At 51.7% G+C, this 20,918-nt stretch overlaps 1 protein-coding gene across 4 annotated transcripts in view; it reads right to left on the bottom strand.

The window, feature by feature from the left end:
* The window catches only part of LOC140430804 (cyclic nucleotide-gated channel beta-1-like), a 332,757-nt gene that overhangs the window by 33,782 nt on the left and 278,057 nt on the right, over window positions 1-20,918 (bottom strand). For all 4 annotated transcript variants that reach the window (XM_072518506.1, XM_072518507.1, XM_072518508.1 and 1 more), the window contains one exon: window positions 15,759-15,856. In XM_072518506.1, coding sequence (XP_072374607.1) covers window positions 15,759-15,856 — 98 coding nt within the window. The remainder of the gene's footprint in view (window positions 1-15,758; window positions 15,857-20,918) is intronic.

The raw sequence follows: 20,918 nt of genomic DNA, 5'->3' as shown, positions 1-20,918 counted from the left end.
GGCACTATTCCTGTAGACAAAGATGGCTTAAAGATCAAAGCCAAAGGCTCAGCAATCTCCTCCCTAGCTTCCCAGAGAATCCTAGGATAAATCCCATCTGGCCCAGGGGACTTATCTATTTTCACACTTTCCAGAATTGCTAACACCTCCTCCTTATGAACCTCAAGCCCTTCTAGTCTAGTAGCCTGAATCTCAGCATTCTCCTCAACAACACTATCTTTTTCCTGTGTGAATACTGACGAAAAATATTCATTTAGCACCTCTCCTATCTCGTTGGACTCCACGCACAACTTCCCGCTACTGCCCTTGACTGGCCCTACGCTTACCCTCGTCATTCTTTTATTCCTGACATATCTATAGAAAGCTTTAGGGTTATCCTTGATCCTACCTGCCAAAGACTTCTCATGTCCCCTCCTGGCTCTTCTTAGCTCTCTCTTTAGGTCCTTCCTAGCTAACTTGTAACTCTCGAGCGCCTGAACTGAACCTTCATGTCTCATCTTTACATAAGCCTCCTTCTTCCTCTTGAGAAGTGTTTCGACTGCTTTAGTAAACCACGGTTCCCTTGCTCGATCACTTCCTCCCTGCCTGACAGGTACATACTTATCAAGGACACGCAGTAGCTGTTCCTTGAACAAGCGCCACATTTCCATTGTGCCCAGCCCCTACAGTTTTCCTCTCAATCTGATGCATCCTAAGTCTTGCCTCATCGTATCAGAATTGCCTTTCCCCCAGGTATAACTCTTGCCCTGCGGTATATACCTATCCCTTTCCATCACTAAAGTAAACGTAATCGAATTGTGGTCACTATCACCAAAGTGCTCACCTACCTACAAATCTAACACCTGTCCTGGTTCATTACACAGTACCAAATCCAATATGGCCTTGCCTCTCATTGGCCTATCTACATACTGTGTCAGGAAACCCTACTGTACACATTGGACAAAAATGGACCCATCTAAAGTACTCGAACTATAGCATTTCCAGTCAATATTTGGAAAGTTAAAGTCCCCCATAACAACTACCCTGTGGCTTTCGCTCCTATCCAGAAGCATCTTTGCAATCCTTCCCTCTACATCTCTGGAACTTTTCGGAGGCCTATAGAAAACCCCTAACAGGGGGCAAAATTCTCCGGAAACAGCGCGATGTCCGCCGACTGGCGCCCAAAACGGCGTAAATCAGTTGGGCATCGCGCCGCCCCAAAGGTGCGGAATGCTCCGCATCTTTGGGGGCCGAGCCCCAACCTTAAGGGGCTAGGCCCGCGCCGGACGAATTTCCGCCCCGCCAGCTGGCGGAAAAGGCCTTTGGCGCGGAAATGACATCTCCGGGCGGCGCATGCGCGGGAGCGTCAGTGGCTGCTGGTGGCATTCCTGCGCATGCGCAGTGGAGGAAGTCTCTTCCGCCTCCGCCATGGTGGAGACCGTGGCGAAGGTGGAAGGGAAAGAGTGCCCCCACGGCACAGGCCCGCCCGCGGATCGGTGGGCCCCGATCGCGGGCCAGGCCACCGTGGGGCACCCCCCGGGGCCAGATCGCCCCGCGCCCCCCCCAGGACCCTGGAGCCCGCCCGCGCCGCCTTGTCCCGCCGATAAGGTAGGTGGTTTAATCTACGCCGGCGGGACAGGCATTTTAACGGTGGGACTTCAGCCCATCCGGGCCGGAGAATCGCGGAGGGGGGCCCGCGAACCGGCGCGGCGCGATTCCCGCCCCCGCCGAATATCCGGTGGTGGAGAATTCGGCAACCGGCGGGGGCGGGATTCACGCCAGCCCCCGGCGATTCTCCGACCCGTTGGGGGGTCGGGAATCTCGCCCCATGTGACCTCTCCTTTCCTGTTTCTAATCTCAGCCCATACTATCTCAGTAGACGAGTCCATATCAAACGTCCTTTCTGCCACCGTAATACTGTCCTTGACTAACAATGCCATTGCTGTAGTCAAGAGACAGCTTTAGCAATGGCTACGCGTGAGGGGAACAGACACCTTGGCCTCTCTCCAGGTGCCCCTTTCTCTCAAAGAGTCAATCAGAGAACCTCGGGCACCCTAAGAGAGGAAGAGTTTCACGCAGATACCCCTGGGACCTCCATCCAGAACTTTTGAGGGTGCCTGGCCATTCCAAATCCTCTCTGTCTGTGACCCTATTAGTTCTGGCCTCTGGGATCACAGAGTATGCACCTGCTGCAAAGCAGGAGACCCAAATAAGCTGGGGCTCTCCAGCCCTTGAAGCTCCAGAGGGTGCACACCAAAGTCATCAGAGATAAAAGGCCATAGTGGTGAGCATGATGCCTCCACCGTCGCTGCAGGTGTCAAGGGAACGTTTAGACGTAGTGGCAGGGAACAGAAAATTATGAAGTGCTGATCTCACTGTGGTGAATTACCATTGTTAATTTTGGTGCACGCTTCTTTATTTATATACAGCTGCACTTTAACGTCTGCTGTCATTCATCGCATCTGTTGACTTTAATGTCTGTGTGCAGCCCCTATATTCAAGGAGGAAACCGTGCCTGAATCTATGTCCCTCCAGAATCGTGCGTGCATATGGAGTCATCGCTAGTCACCTTGGCCCTTGCGAGCCAATTGCAAGAAGCCTCACGCACACACTGCTCCTTTGCCCTTCAAAGCCTTTTCGATCCAATTGCATCTGCCTTGTCAGAATTACATGATGGGGGGTCTCCTCCAGTTGACTTACTCAGTTGAGATTACTGGCAGCTCTGCCAATCTGATGAGCCTATTCCCATTCAGCATTTCCATAACTGGACTTTGAGGCACTGGGCAGATCTGGAGCAGCCATGTGTGGTTCTCTCCAATACCTCTTATCTACCCCACCCCACCTCCGTTTCCCACACCCTGCACCCCCATTGACCCCAACCAGTATCACAGTCAACTTCTCCACGGTCACCCTTGAATGCTCCCCCCTACTCCATCCCCCGCACCCAACATCATCCTTCTGTCCGTTACAGTGAATGTCCACGTCCCCAGCCTCTCTGACGAGCCCACCTCAGTCAGCGTTGAAATGCCCATCCGTGTGCTTCCTAACCCAAAGATCAGAATTTAATTTCAGCCCTCCAACAACACTAACCTCCCCCCTCATCCACCCTCGCAGGGCCCTCATCCTCTCACACTACTGCATACCATTGGCTTTTAATTATTATTCCATCATCCTACAATTCCCTCGGTTTGCTCCCTTCAGTAAATTGATATCATTGACCCCTTCCCCGAACCCAAGCCCCAACCCAATTCAGAGACTCTTGTTCACCTGCACCACTCACTCACAGTCCCCTTGTTCACCTGCACCACTCACTCACAGTCCCCTTGTTCACCTGCACTACTCACTTATGGTCCCCATGTTAACCTGCACCACTCGCTTATGGACAGCATGGTAGCACAGTGGTTAGCACTGTTTTTTCACCGCGCCAGGGTCCCAAGTTCGATTCCCGGCTTGGGTCACTGCCTGTGCAGAGTCTGCACGTTCTCCCGTGTCAGCGTGAGTTTCCTTCTGGTGCTCCGGTTTCCTCGCACATGTCCCTAAAGACATGCTCGTTAGGTGAACTGGAGGTTCTGAATTTCCCTCAGTGTTCCCGAACAGGCGCTGGAGTGTGGCGACTGGGGGGTTTTCACAGTAACTTCATCATTGCAGTGTTAATGTAAGCCTACTTGTGACAATGAAGATCAGTATTTTTATGATTACGGTCCCCTTGTTCACCTGCACCAATCATTTACGGTCCCCTTGTTCACCTGTACCCCCACATATGATCCCCTTGTTCACTTGCATCACCCCACCACTCTTGGTCCTATTCTTCCCTCACTGTCCTTCTTTTGCCCCAACTCCATTTCCCCACTACACCCATTCAAAACCCCTGTAAGACTTCCCCCTCAATGTTTTTAGCATCCAAGTCAGCCACATCTTCTTTGTGCACTGCCCCCATGTTCTTCCCCTCCCCCCATCCACAAAGGCCCTCTTCATCTGCCATTAGTTGCTGCAGCTTGTTGTGTTGGGCGCTCTAGATCCGTGGAACACATACAGGTCACCAACACTTGAAATAGTGCAACACTATTTTATTGAGCCATTAACAGTTTAACATACTCTCACTGTGGGTTAACACGATACTAGCTTTAACTAAAGACCTTTGCCTTGTCCTAACCAGTTGATGCACTCAGCACATGGTGAATGTCTGTGCTGCAGGCTGTGAGCTCTGTCCTACTAGGAAGCTGCAGCTCGAATGAGCGGGAACTCTGATGCCCCCGTCTGTATAGTGCGTGTGCTCTAACTGGTGATTGGCTGTGGTGTAGTGTGTGTTGATTGGTCCCACTGTGTGTCCATCAGTGTGTGTGTCTGCACCATGATATACTGGTGTATATTATGACATCCCCCCTTTTATGAAAGAATGTAGATGTGTGGCAATAAATAGTGTATGGTGAGAATGTCCCTAACTATGTGTGTGCAAAAGACATATTTACAGGACTATGTACATGAGAACTAAGCTATTTACATGGGAAGGTGCCTGGTGCAGAAAAACAGTATGCAACAAGAATAATGAGATGAACACAATATACAAACCCTGTAAACAATCAAACGGAAGAATAGAACAATTCAGAAAGTCTATCAGTCCACAAAGTTCACAAAAGTCTCTGAGGTGGACGACGAATTCTGGTTGTCCGCCTCAAGGGTGGGTCGGGAGCCGCCGGCTGAGGAACGGACTGGACGGCGTCAGAGTGAGGAGGATGCAAACTGACAGGGATCTCTGCATAGTCCATGGCAGGGTCAGCAGGAGGGCGAGGCAACAGTGGAGGATCACGTAGCGAGCGTGGAACGAGACGAAGGGCGCGTCGATTGCGGCGCAGAATGGAGCCATCCGGTAGATGAACCAGGAACGAGCGGGGTCCACCTGCCGAAGGACAACAGCGGTTGCAGACCAGCCACTATCCGGAAGATGGATGCGGATGTTGTCATTTGGAGCCAGAGGAGGGAGATCAGCTGCACGGGAGTCATGAGCCGCCTTGTGCTGTGCACGAGACAGCTGCATCCGTCGAAGGACCGGAACGTGGTCGAGGTCTGGGACATGAATGGATGGCCAGTGGACAGTGGGGCGGAGCGATAGGCCAGCAAGGCGAGGTAGAAATCGGACCCAGCATCGGCAGCCTTGCAGAGGAGCCGTTTGACTATATGGACTCCCTTCACCGCTTTGCCGTTGGATTGGGGGTACAGGGGACTGGATGTCACAAGGGCAAAATTGTACCGCCTGGCAAAGTTGGACTATTCCTGGCTTGCGAAGCAGGGGCCATTGTCCGACATAACTGTGAGTGGGATGCCGTGTCGAGCAAAGGTGTCCTTACAGGCACGGGTGACTGCAGATGATGTGGTATTGTGCAACCGTATCACCTCCGGGTAATTTGAAAAGTAGTCCACAATCAGGACATAGTCTCTACCCAGCGCGTGGAACAGGTCGATGCCCACCTTGGTCCAAGGTGACGTGACCAACTCATGGGGCTGCAGGGTCTCACGTGGTTGGGCCGGCTGGAAGCGCTGACAAGTGGGGCAGTTGAGCACTGTGTTGGCTATGTCCTCATTAATGCCGGGCCTGTACACTGCCTCTCGGGCCCGTCGGCGGCACTTTTCCACGCCAAGATGGCCCTCGTGTAGCTGTTCCAGGACAAGCTGGCGCATGCTATGCAGGATGACAATGCGGTGCAGTTTCAGAAGAACCCCGTCTACTACTGCCAGATCATCTCTGACATTGTAGAACTGAGGGCATTGGCCCTTGAGCCACCCGTCTGTTAGGTGACGCATGACACGCTGTAGCAAAGGGTCAGCCGCGTCTTGTGGCGAATTTGGACGAGGCGTTCATCCGTGGCAGGTAGATTGGAGACCACGAAGGCCACATGAGCGTCAACCTGGCAGACGAATTCCGCTGGGTCACATGGAGTGTTGACTGCCCTGGAGAGAGCGTCAGCAATGATGAGGCCTTTGCCTGGGGTGTATACCAGCTGGAAGTCATATCGCCGGAACTTGAGAAGGATACGCTGGAGGCGAGGCGTCATGTCGTTCAAGTCTTTCTGTATTATATTGACCAACAGGCGATGGTCGGTCTCGACGGTGAATTGAGTAAGTCCGTACACATAATCGTGGAACTTAACCACACCAGTCAGAAGGCCCAGGCACTCCTTTTCTATCTGCGCATAGCGCTGCTCTGTGGGGATCATGGCGCATGACGTATATGCAACGGGGGCCCATGATGAGGCCTCGTCGTGTTGCAGGAGCACTGCCCCAATGCCGGATTGGCTGGCATCGGTCAACATTTTGGTCCCTTTTGCTGGATCAAAGAAAGCCAAGACCGGGGCCGTGGTGAGTTTGGTTTTGAGTTCTCTCCATTCACGCTCGTGGGCAGGGAGCCATTGGAAGTCTGTCGCCTTCCTGACCAGGTTCCTGAGAGCCGTGGTATGAGAGGCGCGGTTAGGGATGAACTTCCAGCTACACGAGGGCCATCTTGGCGTGGAAAAGAGCCGCCGACGGGCCCAAGAGGCAGTGTACTGGGCAATGACCAGGTCCCTAAAAAGTTGACCATGCCCAGAAATTGGAGGACCGCCTTCTTGTCATCTGGCGTTTTCATGGCTGTGATAGCAGCCATCTTGTCTGCATCTGGCCGCACACCCAACTGGGAGATGTGGTCCCCGAGGAACTTGAGTTCCGGTTGACCAAAAGAGCATTTGGCCCTGTTGAGGCGGAGGCCATGCTCATGTATACGTTTGAATACGCGCTGGAGGCGACTAACATGCTCCTGCGGGGTGGTGGACCAAATAATTATGTCGTCGACATAGACGCGAACACCTTCAATGCCTTCCATCATTTGTTTCATAATCCTATGGAACACTTCTGAAGCAGATATGATCCCAAACGGCATCCTGTTGTAACAATATCTGCCAAAGGGGGTATTAAATGTAGACAGTTTCCTGCTGGATTTGTCGAGCTGGACTTGCCAGAATCCTTTTGAGGCATTGAGTTTGGTGAAGAGCTTGGCGCGAGCCATCTCGCATGTGATCTCTTCGCGCTTGTAAATTGGATAATGCTCCCTCATGATATTGCGATTTAGATCCTTGGGATCAATGCAAATTCTCAATTCGCCGGAAGGCTTTTTTACACATACCATGGAACTGACCCAGTCGGTTGGTTCCGTGACTCTGGAAATCACTCCTTGGTCCTGGAGGTCCTGCAGCTGCTGCTTGAGGCGGTCCTTGAGCGGTGCTGGGACCCTGTGAGGTGCTTGCACTACAGGCGTGGCATTCTGTTTCAATAAGATCTTGTAGGTGTTTTTGAGCATGCCCATGCCTTCGACGACGTTGTGGTGCTGGTTGATGATGGCGTCGAGTTGCGCCCTGAAGTCGGTGTCCTGAAAGGCAGACGTGTTATCAGGAGCGAGAGAGTGAACTCTCTGAACTAGGTTCAACAGCTTGCATGCCTGCGCGCCAAACAGGGAGGCTTTCGAGGAGCCCACGATTTCAAAAAGAAGGATGGCTTTGCGTGACCTGTGCGTCACTTCAAGTTGGCAGGAGCCGCTGGCATCAATGGCATTGCCATTATAATCCAATAGCTGGCAGGCTGATGGAAGGATGGCTGGTTTGACACGAAGGCTTCGGAGGTCAGACCGCGCAATGAGATTGGCGGAGGCACCAGTGTCCAGGCGGAATCGTATTTGGGACCAGTTGACCATCAGGGTGGCACACCACTCATCGTCTGGATCGATGCTGTATACCGACAGCGGCTGGTGTCTTTGCTACAGGGACACCCTGTTTTTTGTCATGACACCGACTCGAAAAGGCACCTTCGGGTCCTCGGTGTCACTGCTGTGTGGGTGGTCCGCATTGGACTCAGTGACTGTGGGTTGAATTGCCCGGACATTCCTGTGAGGCTGACTGAAGCGATAAGAATTGGCAGGCTGAGCTGCTTAGCATAAGGCAGCATAGTGGCCACGTCTGCCACATCTTTGGCATTGTCGAGATTTGGCAGGGTATTGCCGTTTTAAATGGGCGGAGCCATAGTTGCCGCACGTCGTAGCATCAGCACGTTCGCTGCACCACCGCGCATGCGCGGTGCGGTCGTGCATGGTGCGCACCTGCGCATTACGTTCTTCGACGTCGCCGTCCCCCGTTTGGAGCGCACAAACGCGGGAGTCCGCGAAAAGCGCACAAAATGGCCGCCCTCATCCAGGCTGAGGCCCTGGAGTTGCTCAATTGCTTGGACCCGTTCCGCCTCGTGGGGACCTTGCTGCGCCGTTTCAACCGCTTGGATGTGGGAATACCGACTCATGGCGTTTTCGTGTAGGACACAGGTCTCAATGACGGTCGCTAGGGTGAGCTGCTTTACTTTGAGGAGCTGCTGTCTTAGGGGGTCCGACTGAACACTGAAAACGATCTGGTCGCCTATCATGGAGTCGGAGGTGGGCTCGAAGCTGCAAGAATGTGCAAGGATGCGGAGGTGAGTGAGAAAGGATTGGAAAGGTTCATCCTTACCCTGCAAACGCTGTTGGAACATGTAGCGCTCAAAACTTTCATTCACCTCTATCCTGCAGTGAGTGTCAAACTTGAGGAGGACCGTCCTGAACTTTGTTTTATGTTCATCATCCGCAAGGGTGAGAGAATTGAAAATGTGGATGGCATGGTCCCCGGCCGTGGATAGGAGGATAGCAATCTTCCTGGTATCCGAGGCATCCTCCCAGTCTGTGGCCTCAAGGAAGAGCTGGAAGCGCTGTTTGAATACCTTCCAGTTGGCCCCTAGGTTGCTGGCGATGCAGAGCGGCGGCGGTGGGCAGATGTTGTCCATGTTGCAGGATGACGGAATGCTGGCGGAAGGCAGATCACTTGCAGGTAGGTCTAAGAAGTGCTAATATCCCTCAACTCCTGGTATCATGTTGTGTTGGACGCTCTGGATCCGTGGAACACATACAGGTCACCAACACTTGAAATAGTGCAACACTATTTTATTGAGTCATTAACAGTTTAACATACTCTCACTGTGGGTTAACACGATACTAGCTTTAACTAAAGACCTTTGCCTTGTCCTAACCAGTCGACGCACTCAGCACATGGTGAATGTCTGTGCTGCAGGCTGTGAGCTCTGTCCTACTAGGAAGCTGCAGCTCGAATGAGCGGGAACTCTGATGCCCCCTGTCTTTATAGTGCGTGTGCTCTAACTGGTGATTGGCTGCGGTGTTGTGTGTGTTGATTGGTCCCACTGTGTGTCCATCAGTGTGTGTGTCTGCACCATGATATATTGGTGTATATTATGACACAGCTGCAGGCCTGTTGCTGGGTTCTCCATTTGAGCGAGGCACTACTTGTCCACTTGCTGTGTTAGGCTCCACTTGCAGCTCTTAGTTCCAACATTGACTCCAAGCTCCACTTGGTACATCATGTGTCCATCCAGGTAAGTCCAGACTTCCAAATGCCATGTTGGCCTGTACATTTCTGGACCAGTGTGAAATCCCCCTGGTGGCACAGTCGATTGTTTGGGGCGTGGGGGTTGGAATTCTGGTCTGGTGTTCGTTTGAATCCCAACTATTCTGGCCTCGGCTTCTGGTTGCGGCTATGCGGAGCTAAGTCGCACATTCGGCAGCTCCTGCAAAAAACTGACTTTTGGGCTCTTTTCAGGGCCCCCAACGGCATTTTTTTGACATTTCCCGCTGTGGGAAGGAGAGTACAATAGTTCCCAGACAATATATGGCTTTTACTCGGAGCGGGGCGACTAAAAACGTGGTGGTGGACCCGAAGAAGGTGCGAGGGAAGAAGAACAAAATGGTGGCGGGCGGGGACCAGGCAGCGTGGATGCAGTGGGCGCAGGAGCAACAGGAGGTTATTCAGCGCTGCTTCAGGGAGATTAAAGCGGACCTGATTGAGCCGATGAAGGCTTCTATCGATAAGCTGCTGGAGACACAGACGGCCCAGGGGGTGGCGATCCGCGAGGCTCGACAAAAGATCTCCGACAACGAGGACGAGATCTTAGGCCTGGCGGCAAAGGTGGAGGCGCACGAGGCGCTCCACAACAAATGGCAGGAGCGGTTCGAGGAGATGGAGAATCGGTTGAGGCGGAAGAACTTGCGGATTCTGGGCCTCCCGGAGGGGCTGGAGGGGCCGGACGTGGGGGTCTATGTGGACACCATGTTGAACTCGCTGAGTCTCCGGAGGAGGCGTGGACCTTTGTTCAGGCCGAGAAGTTGGACACAGATTGAGGGTCAGGATGGGCGTTTAGGGATTGCGGTTAATATGTTACTTTTTGAGGGGGGGTCCTTTGCTCTTGTTTTTTTCTTTCTGGTTTGGTGAGGGTGGTTAGGGCGGTTTGGGCACTGTTTTGGTTGGGTTGGTCGGGGGGGGCTCTTGGAGGGGAGTAAGCAAATGGAACAGGGGTAGATGGTCGGTAGTGTGATGGGGCCCCGCGGGGGAGGGGGAGGCCCGAGTCGGGGGTGAGGGGACTGGGCCTGTAAAAGGAGCTGTGTCAGAGGTGGTGGGGCCGGATAGGTGGTAAGCGCGGGCTTTTTCCCGTGCTGAAGACTACAGGGGGCGGGGAAGCGAGGGTTGTTTCCCGCGCTTGGGATGGAAGGGGGAGGTGGAGAGCCTGCGGAAGGGGAATGGAAGAGGAGGGTGTGTCACACAATGGAAGGAGTCGAAGGAGAGGCGGGAGTGGCCGGGATCAGCAGGTGTCAGCTGACCTGAATGCATTGGGGGGAGTAAAGCAACTAGGAGGGGTCCTAGCCGGGGGCGGGGGGGGGGAATCGAGTTGCTGCTGCTATGGTCAAGGGGGAGCTGGAGCGAGTGGGGGGGGTCGAGCCAGGGGTCTGCCGCCGTGGGGAACGTGCCGGGCGTGGGGTGCGGGCGCGTGGTGCGGGCGCGTGGCTGGCCGAGGAGGGGTTATGGCTAGTCGGCGGGGGAGGGGGGTGGGTAGGTGGGTAGCCCCCTGATCTGGCTGATAACCTGCAATGTAAGGGGACTGAACGGGCCGGTCAAGCAGGCTTGCGTGTTCGCGCACCTGAAGGGGCTGAAGGCGGATGTGGTCATGCTCCAGGTGACACACCTGAAGGTGGCAGACCAGGTAAGACTGAGGAAAGGGTGGGTAGGTCAGGTGTTTCATTCGGGGCTGGATGCCAAAAATCGAGGGGTGGCGATCTTGGTGGGAAAGAAGGTGTCATTCGAGGCGCCGAGCATTGTGGCAGACAATGGCGGTAGGTACGTAATGGTAAGTGGTAAGCTGCAGGGAGAGAGGGTGGTACTGGTCAATGTGTATGCCCCGAACTGGGATGATGCGGGTTTTATGCGGCGCATGTTGGGTCGGATCCCAGATATGTAAGTGAAGGGCCTGATAATGAGGGGAGACTTTAACACGGTGTTGGATCCGGCACTGGATCGCTCCAGGTCTAGGACGGGTAGGAAGCCAGCGGCGACTAAGGTGCTGAGGGGGTTTATGGACCAGATGGGAGGGGTGGACCCTTGGAGATTTGCAAGGCCTGGGGCTAGGGAATTTTCATTCTTCTCACATGTCCATAAGGCTTATTCCCGGATCGACTTTTTTATTTTGAGCAGGGCGCTGATAGCGAGAGCAGAGTATACTGAGTAGTCGGCGATAGCCATTTCGGGTCACGCCCCGCATTGAGTGGACTTAGAGCTGGGGGAGGAGAGGGACCAGCGCCCATTGTGGCGTTTGGAGGTGGGGCTGTTGGCGGACGAGGAGGTGAGTGAGCAGGTCTGAGATGGACCTGGAGGCCAACGATAACAGGGAGGTCCGAGTGGGGATGGTATGGGGGGCGCTGAAGGCGGTGATTAGGGGAGAGCTGATCTCCATGAGGGCCCACAAGGAGAGGAGGGAGCAGAGGAAGAGGGAGAGGCTGGTGGGGGAGATGGTGAGGGTAGACAGGAGGTATGCGGAGGTGCCTGAGGAAGGACTGTTGAGGAAGAGGTGCAGCCTCCAGGCTGAATTCGACCTAGTGACCACCAGGAAGGTGGAGGTGCAGTGGAGGAAGGCCAAGGGGGCGATTTATGAGTAAGGGGAAAAGGCAAGCCGGATGCTGGCGCATCAGCTTCGGAAGCGGGATGCAGCTAGGGAGATCGGGGGAGTTAAGGACAGGGGAGGGAGTGTGGTGCGGAGTGGGGATGGCATCAATGGGGTCTTCAGGGACATTTTTGAGGAATTGTATCGGTCCGAGCCCCCACTGGAGGAGGGAGGGATGGGCCGCTTTCTGGACCAATTGAGGTTTCCGAAGGTGGAGGAGGGACTGGTGGCGGGATTGGATGCCCCAATTAGGCTGGAGGAGCTGTCCAAAGGGATAGGAAGCATGCAGGCGGGGAAGGCACCGGGGCCGGACGGTTTCCCGGTCGAATTCTATAAAAAATATATGGATCTGTTGGGCCCGTTGCTAGTTAGGACCTTTAATGAGGCAATGGAGGGGGGGGCTTTGCCCCCGACGATGTCCCGGGCACAGATCTCCTTGATCCTGAAGCGGGACAAGGATCCCCTGCAGTATGGGTTTTACAGGCCGATTTTGTTGCTAAACGTCGATGCCAAGGTGCTGGCGAAGATCTTAGCCACGAGGATTAAGGATTGTGTGCCGCAGGTCATCCACGAAGACCAGACGGGGTTCGTGAAGGGGAGGCAGTTGAACGCGAATGTGCGGAGGCTTCTGAACGTTATCATGATGCCGGCGAGGGAGGGGGAGGCGGAGATAGTGGTGGCGATGGACGCTGAGAAAGCCTTCGATAGGGTAGAGTGGGGGTACCTGTGAGAGGTGCTGAAGAGGTTTGGGTTTGGGGAGGGGTTTGTCAGGTGGGTCAGGCTGTGGTATGAGGTCCCGATGGCGAGTGTGGCCATGAACAGGGGGTCTGAGTACTTTCGGTTGCACCGAGGGACGAGGCAGGGGTGTCCCCTGTCCCCCTGCTCTTCGCACTGGCGATTGAACCCCTGGCTATGGCACTGAAGGGGTTGAGGAACTGGAAGAGGTTGGTGCGGGGTGGGGAGGAGCATAGGGTGTCGCTCTATGCGGACGACTTGCTGTTATATGTGGCGGACCTGGTGGGGGAATGCCGGAGGTAATGAGGATCCTCAGGGAATTCGGGGATTTCTAGGGGTACAAGCTGAACATGGGGAAGAGCGAGCTGTTCGTGGTTCACCCAGGGGACCAGGAGAGGAGGATTGGCGTGCTCCCACTAAAAAGGGCGGAGAGGAGCTTCAGGTATTTGGGGGTCCAGGTGGCCAGGAGCTGGGGGGCCCTGCATAGGCTTAATTTCACAAGGCTGGTGGAGCAAATGGAGGAGGAGTTCAAGAGGTGGGACGCGTTGCCGCTGTCCTTGGCGGGTAGGGTGCAGTCAGTCAAAATGACGGTGCTCCCAAGGTTTTTGTTCCTGTTCCAGTGCCTCCCCGTGTTTATCCCGAAGGCCTTTTTAGGCGGGTCAACAGGAGCATAATGGGGTTTGTGTGGGCGCGAGGGACTCCGAGGGTGAGAAGGGTGTTCCTGGAGCGGAGTAGAGATAGGGGGGGCTGGCGCTGCCCAACCTCTGTGGGTACTACTGAGCCGCCAATGCGACGATGGTGCGCAAGTGGGTGATGGAGGGGGAGGGGGCTGCATGGAAGAGGCTGGAGGCGGCGTCCTGTGTGGGTACGAGTCTGGGGGCGCTGGCAACGGCGCCGCTGCCGCTCCCTCCAAGTAGGTATACCACGAGCCCGGTAGTGACGGCTCCCCTCAAAATCTGGGGGCAGTGGAGGCGGCACAGGGGGGAAGTTGGGGTCTCGGTGTGGACCCCAATACGGGGGAACCACCGGTTCGTCCCAGGGAGGACAGATGGAGGGTTTTTGGGGTGGCACAGGGCAGGGATACAAAAGTTGGGGGACCTGTTTGTGGAAGGGACGTTCGCGAGCCTAGGTGAGCTGGAGGAGAAGTACGGGCTCCCCCCCGGGGAAAACCTTCAGGTACTTACAGGTAAGGGCGTTTGCCAGACGGCATGTGGTGGAATTCCCGTGGCCACTGCCACACACAGTTCAGGACAGGGTGCTCTCGGGGGGGGTGGGTGGGAGTGGGGAAGATCTCGGAAACTTACCAGGTGATGCAGGAGGAGGAGGAGGCCGCGGTGGTGGAGGTGAAAGGTAAGTGGGAGGAGGAGTTGGGAGAGGATATCGAGGAAGGGACGCGGGCAGATGCCCTAGGGAGGGTGAACTCTTCATCTTTGTGCGCGAGGCTCAGCCTCATACAGTTTAAGGTGCTGCACAGGGCACACATGACCGGGACAAGGATGAGCCGGTTTTTTGGGGCGAGGACAGGTGTGTCAGGTGCTCAGGGAGCCCAGCAAACCACACCCATATGTTCTGGGCATGCCCAGCGCTGGAGGAATTTTGGAAGGGCGTAGCGAGGACGGTGTCGAGGGTGGTAGGATCCAGGGTCAAACCGGGCTGGGGGCTCGCAATATTTGGGGTGGCAGAGGAGCCGGGAGTGCAGGAGGCGAAAGAGGCCGGTATTCTGGCCTTTGCGTCCCTGGTAGCCTGGCGGAGGATTCTTCTTCAGTGGAAGGCCGCGAGGCCCCCAAGAGTGGAATCCTGGATGAACGATATGGCGGGGTTTATTAAGTTGGAGAGGGTGAAATTCGCCTTGAGAGGGGCTGTGTAAGGGTTCTTCAGGCGGTGGTAACCGTTCTTAGACTTCCTGGCAGAAAGGTAGACATTGGTCAATGACAGCAGCAACTCGGGGGGGGGGGGGGGGAACGGGACTTTATTTATGTTTATTTACACTGGGGGATCTGAGGGGGTGTATCTATTTGCTATGTTGGCTTTGTGTTAAGTTGGGGTGTTAATTTATTATTTATGTACAGGGGGAGTGGGGTATGGAGGGATGTTTTTTTTTGACTGTGTTTTATATTTAACCCTGTTGGGTTCCTTTTCCATTTTGTTATTGATATTCTGTGAAAACCTTAATAAAAATTATTTATATAAAAAAAAACTATTCTGGCCTCTGGCAAGAATGGCTACCTGTCATTAACCTGCCATGACGGTCGGGACTGCAAGTCTCCACCATTATTTCCTGTTGTTGGGAAAATTATTTTTCAACTCCCGATATATCATCTGCCCTCGCCTGCCAGGAACCCTGCCTCTGGTGGGAGGAGATGATTCCACCCATTAAGTTCAGTAAGTGAGGTTTTATTCAGATGTGACAATGACAATATCTACCTGAACAGTTGCTGAAGTTCACTTCTGTTTACCTGCTCAATTTCCCAAGCCCCGGGAAACCAGTACTGATTTAAAATTGATTTGAAAAGAGCTCACTAATGCCTCCAATATATTCATTGTCACAACTAATTATTAAAACTTCGATTTCAGCGTGTAGTAAACAAATGTGTCTCTGTTACATCTGGAAGTGGACACATTCGATCCAAGTTACACTTCTGTTCTAGAATCACAAACTTTCATCTCTCTGCCCAGCTATTCCCAACCTACATATTCTTGGGGGTTCAGATTCTCCTCCATTCTACGCAGGATCACTGTTGCACAAAACTAAACAAATTGGAAATTCTCAGCATCTTAGCTACAGAACAGTCAAGTTTGTTTCAACACATCTGAAGTGCAAAGTTATGTGCAAATGTCACTCTTGTCTCTTAACAGTGGGGGAAATGGAACATCGGGACACCTGCAAAGGCTTTAATGTTCCCCGCAGCTTTGCTCATTCATTTGTGCAAGTTCCAGCTCCTTATTCCCTACGATATGAACAAACATTCCTTTAGGCAAGTTCCTTTTGGCTATCTCCATACCTGAAACAATGCAACTTTACTGATGATGCTGTAGTTAACATCGATGGCGATATCCAGTCTCATCTTGTCAGGGAGCTGCACCAACAAATCCCTCTCATCTGGGAATAAAACAAGGAAGGGAGCTGGAATTAGAATTCAGCCAGCAGGAAAAGGTCTTGATCAACCTGATGGTGCAAATCCCTAAACTAATCAAGGTTATATTCCCAATATTTCTAATTTGACTTCTAGAGTTAACACATAAAGGTAAGGATGACTGCATCTGCTATGCCCTACAGAAGAGATGGTTTCCTGTATCATGGGGTCAACTATGCCATTGCCTGTAGCATCCAGTATGCTGCGAATAGTGAGGCCTTCTCAACTTCCAGCTCAACCTCACCCTGACCATGGACCTCTTGCTTTCCTCCACACATAGGGATGCATGAGTAGTACTAGACTATTGAGCCCCGCGAACCTGTTCTACCATTTAATTAGATGTTTTACCTCAATGCCATCTCCCCAAACTATTCCCATATCCCTTAATGCCATTGACATTGAGAATTCTTTTGATCTCTGCTTTGAACATATGCCAACACTGAGCCTCCATATCCCACCGAGGTAGGGAATTCCAAAGATGTACCATGCTCTGATTGAAGAAATTCCCCATCAGCTCAGTCCTAAATGGGCTACGTCTTATTCTGAGACTGTGTCCCCTGGTTCTAGACCACCCCTTGCCAACCGGGGGAAACATTCTTCCTGCATTTATCCTGTCGAGCCATGTAAGAATTTTTTATTCCTCTCAAAATGACCTCTTATTCTTCTAAACTCTAGAGAATACAGGCCACGTCGCCTTAATCTTTTCTCATAAGACAATCCCGCCACCTCCTTCCCCTTTCTGTGTTCTTACTTTCAGTCTTGGTATGGACACGCCACCAGATTGACTGTTCTCCTTTGTGAGGATGAAACAATATTGTCTGCCAAATCCAGGAACTCACCACAACACCTCCAAAAGCACTCCATCGTGCTTTCAGAGACTTTCCAATAGTAAACATTATTCTAAGTTGCCTTACCAGCAAGTTGGGTGCCGAGCCCTTTGAATAATGTGACAGCTCTTGCAACTAAATGCATTTTCTTTGGCGTGTGACAAGTGAACATATTGACTGGACCTATCTGGTCCAAGTTCTCAAATGATGTGGAGATGCCGGCGTTGGACTGGGGTGACACAGTAAGAAGTCTTACAACACCAGGTTAAAGTCCAACAGGTTTATTTGGAATCCCTAGCTTTTGGAGTGAAGCTCCTTCATCATGCGCTCCGAAAGCTAGTGATTCCAAATAAATCTGTTGGACTTTAACCTAGTGTTGTAAGACGTCTTACCAAGTTCACAAAGACAGCATCAAATCAGTCGGTAGGGCTGAGTGAAGTCATGGCAGCACCAGTACATCCCCATGAGCACCTCCTCCAGGTGAGAAGTGACAGGAGTAGTTTGAGGTGCAGCACTTCTAACTCAGAGTGTCTCTGGCAGAGTGCTGTGAGCACAAGTCTTTCCCACAAACAGTAATACAGAGACTCAATTATCGATTGAAACAATTCCCAGGCTGCTGGTTCCCTTGCCAGTGGCTCTCCACAGTGCTCTTGCCTTGCTTAGCTTGAGGCGTTTTAGACAGCTCGGGAAACCCATGTTCTGCTTGTTAAAGCTAGAATGTTGGGTTAATTCCTGAGGGAATTGCCTCCTTGAATATTTAAATTACTCAACCAATCTATCCAGAGGGGGTTTTCCCCTGGCCTTTAAACTCGCCCTGGTAAAACCCAGAAGTGGATGGGATAATGTTAAGTTTCTAACCTGATTCTGTTATTTGGGGCTTTAACTGACTTGTACGCAAATTCACCACAACTCTACTGTCAGAATTCTGCAAAAGTCTAACGAGAGTGAGGAACCTATATTAGTAAGGCAAAATTATTTATTGTAATCATTCTCTATCTGAAGGAAATGTGGTATTTGTTCGCAATGGAATGCAAACTCTAGGGGCCAAGGAAATAAGGGTTGAACATTTGTCTTTAGTCTACATGGCCTCTAGTTACTTAGGTGAGGTGATATGAGATGACTCACAGCCTAAAACAATGAAAAAGGTGAATTTGAATTATTTCCAAATAAGGGATTTTGGAATAAGGAGATAATGGGATAAAAGTTGGAGTCTTTGTTGGCACAGTGTCACCATGGCTTCTGGGGCGTGACTCTTCTGGATGCATTTAAATATCACTTCAAAGACAGAAAAGAAAAAAGTAATCGCCTGTGCTGGCATCACTCAAGGACTCCTGGGAACTTGAGTGATGAGGGTCTTCATGTCTTTGCTGTTTTAAGTATCTGTAAAATCTTACTTATTAAATTCTACTTGGTTCATAAATTAATTGTACCTTTTCAGGTCAAGAACAACTGAGGACCGTAGTGTTTGAAATTAAGAAGTTGGAACTTAAAAATTTTAATTACAAGAGTTTTATACCCCAAAACCCTAAAATCTTACAGGTCTCAGCTCTTTAAATATATATCAATCACTTGGATGAGGGGACCCAGTGTAATATATTCAAGTTTGCAGATAATATAAAGTTAGGCGGGAAAGTAAGCAATGAAGAGGATGTAAAGATACTGCAAATAGATATAAGCTGGTTAAAAAATTGGGCAAAAATGGAGTTTGATGTGGGAAAGTGTGGAATTATCCACTTTGGCAGGAGAGTCACTAACAAATGTTGTTACGAAGTGAGGTTTGGGGGCCCTTGTACACTAATCACAGAAAGTGAACATATAAATACAATAAGCAATTAGAAATGCAAATTGTATGTGTTAGCCTTTAATGTAAAGGGTTTTGTAGTATATGAGTAAGGAATTATATATTTCCAATGATATAGAAATAAAGTGAGGCTAAACCTCGAGCACTCTGTACAATTTTAGCCTATTTACCTTAGGAAGGTCCATAGTTGCCTTAGAGGGAGGGCAGTAAAGATTAACTAGATTGATTCCTATGAGTAAAGAGTGAATAGAATGAGCTTTACATTGTTTGGAGTTTAGAAGAACGAGAGATGATCTCATTAAAATGTAAACAATTATTAGGGGGCTTGACAGACAGATACTGTGTTCCTTTTTCTGCTGGCAGGAGAGTCTAGACTTCGGGATAAGGAGTCATCCAGTTAAGTCTGAGATGAAGAGAAATTGCTTTACGCAGAGAGCTTTGAATACTCGGTGAGAATATTTAAGACAGATCGATATATTTTTGGACACTAAAGGAATCAAGAGATAAGGGAACAAGGCTGCAAATGGAGTTGACTTAGATGTTCAGCCCTGATATGAATGAATGATGGATCAGGCTTGAGAGGCTGTGTGATCTACTTCTGCTCCTATTTCTTATGTTCAAACATGTGTCCACCTGTTGAGGTAACGTTCGTTGAGGTCATGTTAAAACCTTAATTTCTGAATTGATTCTTTACTTGCAATGCTGCTAGGGCATTTACATTTCTTTTTTTTTAAATTTAGTGTACCCAATTCATTTTTTCCAATTAAGGGGCAATTTAATGTGGGCAATCCACCTACCCTGCACATCTTGGTTGTGGGGGCGAAACCCACGCAAACATGGGGAGAATGTGCAAACTCCACAGGAACAGTGACGGCATTTACATTTCTATCAATTGGAGCAGGGTGTTCCCATTTTGTGTCTCCTCACCCATTTAACAGAGGCCACAATGGAATCCAGTATTCTCCCTCCATCAGGACTTACCCACTCTTAGGGCCCGATTTTCCAGGCGTGTCCCACCGGAATCGGGGCGAGTTGGGGCCGGTAGACCCCGGGAGAGGCCTCGCCCTGGATTCCTGACCATCGTTACACCTCGCAAGATCTAACCAGATCTTATGAGACGTCGCGATCTGGGCCCCACCCATTGTGGTCCCCACAAACGGGGACCAGAACTCCCAGCACTTGGGGGGGCTCCCAGGTGATTGGAGGCCCCCGAGTGGTCGGCTCTGGCCAGGGTGGCACCCTGGCACTGCTGGTGCCACCCGAACACCTTGGCGCTGCCAGCCTGACACTGGGGCACTGAACGCTTCCAGGACAGAGCCCTGCTGCCGCTTGTATCTTGAAATTCAATTTCACTCCCTTTGACTGTGAGCAGCCTTTACATTCAAAGCTGAAGGCTATTTCAAATGAGGAATTAGTCTTGTTAGTTGTGGTAGCTCACTTTATGCTCCTCAACTCTCAAGTGTCTCCTCGAGGACATACGTGCCATGTCTCAGAGAATGATTAGTGCACAGCATGTCCAGCAAACCTTGATGCCTGAACAGTGTGCCTGAACTCTTGGAGCGCCATAGAGGCAGCTGGCAACATTCAAACACTAATGAGCAGGGCTTCACCACTGTGGGTCTTCTAGCGACCAAATGGTAAGTGTGTGGATCAACGGAGGCCAGCTGAACACGGTCTCCCTAATGTTCCCGGCAGAGGTTTGGGGTCTAGGGGCACATGATGTGACTGGGAGTGAGTGTGCAGAACAAGGTTTGCCAGCACAACTGGCTCACTGGATGGCACTCTGAGAGGATGGGGGAGGCTTGGGGGATTTGAGGGTCCCAGGGAGGAAGCCCTAATTAAATGTCTGTTTCTCTCCTTCTCCAATCCTTACAGATATAACGATGTCTGGTGGAATCGATCCTGTGGAAGCTGTCCTCGCTCTGCTCGTGGCAGCCAAGGAAGGCAAATGGCAGCAATATCAACACGGGCTGGAATCGGCAACCCATTTTCAGAGGGCCACCGCACACCCTGTAGACCCGGCGACCATCAGGCTGAGGCGGAATCATGAAGGGGAGGCTAGCAGTGGCCCAAGGTGTACAGGCGTCGTTCGTCATTCAATGAGCTAATGGACACCATGTGATGCAGAAATAAGTACGGCCTTGTGGACTTGGCACCCCTTGGAGAAGGAGGACACCCATTTCTGGTGGCCGTACAGGTCACTGCAGCCCTGAATGGCCATTCCAGGGCTCGAACAGGGACCTGTGTGGCATATCGTAATCTACAGCCCAGCTATATCACCTTTGAGCTGGACCAGGCCATCAAGCTGCCCTGGCTGCAGGTTTTGCTGCCATCACCGAGATGCCCCAGGTCCAGGGGGCAATCAATGGCATGCATGTTGCCCTGCAAGCACCTGGGCAT

The sequence above is a fragment of the Scyliorhinus torazame genome, chromosome 10, assembly GCF_047496885.1.
Source record: "Scyliorhinus torazame isolate Kashiwa2021f chromosome 10, sScyTor2.1, whole genome shotgun sequence".
Taxonomy (NCBI): domain Eukaryota; kingdom Metazoa; phylum Chordata; class Chondrichthyes; order Carcharhiniformes; family Scyliorhinidae; genus Scyliorhinus; species Scyliorhinus torazame.
Note: the sequence above shows the minus strand (reverse complement) of the source record. Positions and strands in the feature narration are given on the sequence as shown.